Raw genomic sequence first — 5,525 nt, forward strand, 5'->3', positions numbered from 1 at the left:
TCATTGAAATAATGCTTCATTCCTCCTGAAAAGTGATGAAATTAAAAGCTATTTTATCATGTATACTTGCTTGCCTTTGGTATGTCATAGAATAAAGCAAAGAAGCTGTGAAAAGAGATGAATTATTGCTTATTCTACAAAGATATTCTAAAATGGCCTGGACACATTTGTTGGTACCCCTTAGAAAAGATAATAAATAATTGGATTATAGTGATATTTCAAACTAATTAGTTTCTTTAATTAGTATCACACATGTCTCCAATCTTGTAATCAGTCATTCAGCCTATTTCAATTGAGAAAAGTAGTCACTGTGCTGTTTGGTATCATTGTGTGCACCACACTGAACATGGACCAGAGAAAGCAAAGGAGAGAGTTGTCTGAGGAGATCAGAAAGAAAATAATAGACAAGCATGGTAAAGGTAAAGGCTACAAGACCATCTCCAAGCAGCTTGATGTTCCTGTGACAACAGTTGCAAATATTATTAAGAAGTTTAAGGTCCATGGAACTGTAGCCAACCTCCCTGGTCGCGGCCGCAAGAGGAAAATCGACCCCAGATTGAACAGAAGGATAGTGCGAATGGTAGAAAAAGAACCAAGGATAACTGCCAAAGAGATACAAGCTGAACTCCAAGGTGAAGGTACGTCAGTTTCTGATCGCACCATCCGTTGCTTTTTGAGCGAAAGTGGGCTCCATGGAAGAAGACCCAGGAGGACCACTTTTGACAGAAAAACATAAAAAAGCCAGACTGGAATTTGCTAAAATGGATATTGACAAGCCACAATCCTTCTGGGAGAATGTCCTTTGGACAGATGAGTCAAAACTGGAGCTTTTTGGCAAGTCACATCAGCTCTATGTTCACAGACGAAAAAAATGAAGCTTTCAAAGAAAAGAACACCATACCTACAGTGAAACATGGAGGAGGCTCGGTTATGTTTTGGGGCTGCTTTGCTGTGCCTGGCACAAGGTGCCTTGATTCTGTGCAGGGCACAATGAAATCTCAAGACTATCAAGGCATTCTGGAGTGAAACGTACTGCCCAGTGTCAGAAAGCTCTGTCTCAGTCGCAGGTCATGGGTCCTCCAACAGGATAATGACCCAAAACACACAGCTAAAAGCACCCAAGAATGGATAAGAACAAAACATTGGACTATTCTGAAGTGGACTTCTATGAGTCCTGATCTGAATCCTATCGAACATCTATGGAAAGAGCTGAAACTTGCAGTCTGGAGAAGGCACCCATCAAACCTGAGACAGCTGGAGCAGTTTGCTCAGGAAGAGTGGGCCAAACTACCTGTTAACAGGTGCAGAAGTCTCATTGAGAGCTACAGAAAACGTTTGATTGCAGTGATTGCCTCTAAAGGTTGTGCAACAAAATATTAGGTTAGCGGTCCAATCATTTTTGTCCATGCCATTTTCATTTGTTTTATTATTTACAATATTATGTTGAATAAAAAATCAAAAGCATAGTCTGATTTCTATTAAATATGGAATAAACAATGGTGGATGCCAATTACTTTTGTCAGTTTCAAGTTATTTCAGAGAAAATTGTGCAGTATTCGTTTTTTGTGGAGGGGTACCAACAAATTTGAGCACGTCTGTATGCGTATGTCCTGGAGCTGAAGAGGTTAAAGCCCCTTTCACCTACTGGTTACCCGGGTCACAATAGTGTGAAACCATGTACCTGGGTCATACCTGTGCTAACCCGGGTCGCAGCGACCCACCTCAGGATGTGGGTCGACACGCTTTGACCCGGGTTGAGCAAGAAAAAATGCATGACGGCTGATCGTAAGCCGACGAAATAACAACAGCCACGCCTGTGTGAAGGTTTCACTTCCGCAAGGAATGTTTCTGTTTAGCAATATTTTTGTTGCTTGAGACACACCATGAGCCAGATTGCAGTAGGGATGAAGAAACATTTGCTCTCATCAACATTTGGGCCGATGGTTCAATCCAGAGAATCTTGCATGGAAGCGTCAGTAACAAGCTGCTTCCGGGGCATTGATACGCACATTGTGTACTTGCGTCTGTCACCCAGGTCAACCCACATGACACCAGGTCTTGACCCAGGTAGGTTCCAACCTGGGTAGAGCATGCCAGTGTGAAAGGGGCTTTAGATTGCATAGCTGGTAGATGGCCTTTTTGGATGCCCTCCTACCCATTTTGTTTCAGTTCTAGTTTATGGCACTGGGGAGTTCAAGTGCTGATCTGCTAATCATTTAGGGGTTCTCACAGGTTATGAATAAAACTGAAACTGAAAACAGCACATGCAGTGCTTAATGGTCAAAATCCCACTTTTTTGACACAGACTGTTTGATGAGAACCCAACACCTAGCAGCATACTGTTACAATTGGGTGCTGTATAGTCCAGTATGGTTGAGAGTTGTGATGTTTACAGATGCTGTCTGAACAGGTGTGTCTTGAGGAGGTACCAGAAGGTGGACAGGGACTGACCAGTCCTGATATCTGTGTAGGTCGTTCAACCACTGAGGGGCAAGGGTGGAGAAGGAGCGGGCTCTAGAGGCGGGGAGGCAGGGAGGGGGGTACAGCTACTGTAAAAATGAGACTGTTTACTGTAACCTGATGCATTTTTGATGAAACACTAACAAGGATTATATTACGATTATTACGACATTACAACAGCATTACTAGAAACCTTTAAAAGAAAGTGTATGCTCCTGTATAGCTTTTCTCTTGCTGTTGTACAGTTAAAGTGTCTGTTTTCTCAGCTAAATGAGTAGTTTCACATTAGTAGTAAGAGATTTTATAAAATCCCCCCAAAATATTTTAATACACCCCATAAACTCGAATCCTAGGGGGTACTGGGTATAATTAGCTGAACTGCACTTCAGCGAATCCCTCTGGTCAGGTGGGTGATGAGTCCTGGCAGAGACTTCCATATGGTATTCAAACTCAAAGATGGAGGTCAGCAAGCAAGACTTTCATGCTGAAACTAAAAAGCCATTAAATTCAGCCTATCCACAGCACTCATTATGCAAAGAGCCATTCACCAGAGGCCAGAGGCAGTACCTGAACGATGGGTTTCAAGGGTCACAGCAGAAGACTGATGAGCTTTATCAGAGATTTAACAGCTTTGATCTTACAGATCAGTGGCTCTTTCCTTCAAGTAATGGAGATACTGACCCTTACTTTTTGCAGACCCAGGAAAGCCACAGAACACAATGTCAGTGTGTCTTCTACGTGGGAAATTCATTCATGCTGCAGAGCAGACTGTCCAGTACATTGAAGGAATCAGAGAGGTCTGATGTGCTTACATATGGAAAAGATAGTGGGTTCAGCAACACTGATTTACTGCCCGATCAGACAGTAGATATCATCTCATCTCATTTTCTGCCAAACAAAATTGACGATGAGTGCTGTGGTCTTTACTCTGAATTCTCTCAGTACAGTAGAATCAAACAAAGTAAATTCATGCAATTTTCATTGCAAGAAGGGAAGAGAATGGCCAACAAGCCTGCAGTAGAAACTGTTGAACTGGATTATTTCAGTAAGCGGTCCCAAGTAAAGCAGACAGGACAGAAACCACTTGAAGACCAGATTTCAGACCAGCAGAATTTTAAATATCCCAAACCCTTGGCTGCTGACACACAAGAAAAACAGTTTAAAAAAGAGATATTGTTGGGTAATGACTTTGGTTTGAAAAGCACACCTGATTGTGGATTCAAGACACAAACACTAGGTAATGATTATGGTACGAAACAGTTATCAAAGTTTAATCCACAGCATGCTGAGTATTTCAAGCCCCCAAATACTCTGTGGTTCAGTGTACACAGGTGGTTCCTTCCAAAGCAGACAAACCTGGTCAAGCATCCAGAAATATAGTAATGTGACAACATATCAGAACCAAGGCAGCCAGTATCAGAATCAAGGGAATCAGTTTCAGAATCAAGGAAACCAGCCAAACCCAAACAGCCAGATGCCCAGTCTTTCAAAAATGCTGTTGCATTCCTTGTCAGACTTTGTACCACAAGCTGCCCAGCAGTCTCCAAGGTGCATCTCTTTCTTCCCAGAGTACAGCCAAGGTGAAGCTTCCAAGTTTTGTGGGACTCAGTTCACCTACAAAAGCACCAGCCAGGGTCAGTCAGCTGCTAATATAGAAGGAATTAGTAAAGCAATTGGAGAAAGTGAGATGAAAATACAGTCTGATGAGAAAACAAAGCAAGGGAGTCTCCTCCATGAGAGATTGACTTTTCAACAATACAGTGCCTACGACATTCCTTTCAAACAGAACCCACCTAGGAAGAACCCAGGCGAGGAGAATAGATGGGGCTTGTTGAAGAATCCCTACCTTGATTTTATGGAAGGTTATTACAACCCTCAAAGGCAAGCTGGTGGAGACAACAACTTAAATAGCCATAGAAAAAACCCACCAAATGTGTGCTTAACTTATCTGTATGCAACAGGTGACACCAAGCAAAACACCAGCCACCTGCAACTTGGCTCAGGGAGTTTTCCCTCGAGGTCCAACCATCCTTATGGCAGTTCTGTTACACCTATGAATCTGAATGAGCTGCTTCCAGTTGATGAGTTCAATCACTTTTACCTCTATGTTAATGATTTTCTTTGTGGGGATATGCCTTTTCCTGGGATAGCGCCACCTGTTAGATTCCCCAGAGTGCTAAAGAACTGCAGCGGGCCTGCAAATGAACTTCATGTTCGGCTGGAGAAGTGTTATGAACAGTGGAGAGTATTAGAAAAAGAAAGAAAAAAGGTAAAACATGTTTTAAAAGGGGTATTTTTCATATGGAACCAGTTATAATGTTTTATTGTTTAAAAAAGGAAACGTAGCTGAGATATTGGGATCTGCACAACAGTTCTTTTTGTACTTTTAAACAAAATTAGTAACAAACAAGTTAATTTGAAAACTAATTACATTTAAACAGGGAATCCTTTGATTTTTTTTTTTTAAATGTTCTTAATCATATTCCAAACAGGTCCTTTCTAACACTTTTTGTTTAATTGCATGATCCAAGCAGCTCATGTGTATTTTCTGTTAAAACGAGTGTCAAGTGCCAACAACAGTTCCGCTCCCAGGCTCCCCTCTAACCCTTCACGGGTCGATCGACTGATTCTGGATCAGCTACGGGAACAAGCCAGGGTATGTATTCACAGTGAATCTGTTTTTATTTTAGTCTCTGTTTGAGTTTGTACTGCATATTTTGAGTTTGCTAACTTGATTACCTCAGTTTTTAATTGTAATTTCCATTTTTTGCTAGAAAATTTACATACAGATACATGAAAAACCACACCTATTAATATTTAGTTTTTAGTTTTGATAGTGTTTCGTTAGGATAACAGTCTTAGCAATTAAATTATTACAGTATAGATGAATGTGTCTGGTCTTCTTTAGGTTGTGGTTCTGCTGGGAAAAATGGAGTGTCTGCGCAGCTTCCCTCTCCACGCCAACATTTCTACTGCACTGGATAGACACCTGGAAGCCATTTACATCACACAAGCACGGAGAAAAGATGAAATTATCAACACATCCAATCGCCAGCGACAAGTCG

General features: G+C 41.5%; 1 protein-coding gene across 2 annotated transcripts; it reads left to right on the top strand.

Annotated features, from left to right (window-relative positions):
- The first annotated feature begins 1,062 nt into the window (after positions 1 to 1,062).
- On the top strand, positions 1,063 to 5,115 carry LOC117434853 (meiosis-specific coiled-coil domain-containing protein MEIOC-like). Of its 2 annotated transcripts, none has more exons than XM_059002888.1 (2): positions 1,063 to 4,729; positions 4,995 to 5,115. In XM_059002888.1, the coding sequence occupies exons 1-2, from the start codon at positions 3,701 to 3,703 to the stop codon at positions 5,013 to 5,015; spliced, it is 1,050 nt and encodes a 349-aa protein (XP_058858871.1). In that variant the 5' UTR covers positions 1,063 to 3,700; the 3' UTR covers positions 5,016 to 5,115. The 2 variants fall into 2 exon arrangements, with proteins under 2 accessions (XP_058858871.1, XP_058858870.1); XM_059002887.1 differs by having other exon boundaries at positions 4,992 to 5,056.
- Positions 5,116 to 5,525: the final 410 nt, after the last annotated feature.

Source organism: Acipenser ruthenus, chromosome 28 (genome assembly GCF_902713425.1).
Source record: "Acipenser ruthenus chromosome 28, fAciRut3.2 maternal haplotype, whole genome shotgun sequence".
NCBI lineage: Eukaryota > Metazoa > Chordata > Actinopteri > Acipenseriformes > Acipenseridae > Acipenser > Acipenser ruthenus.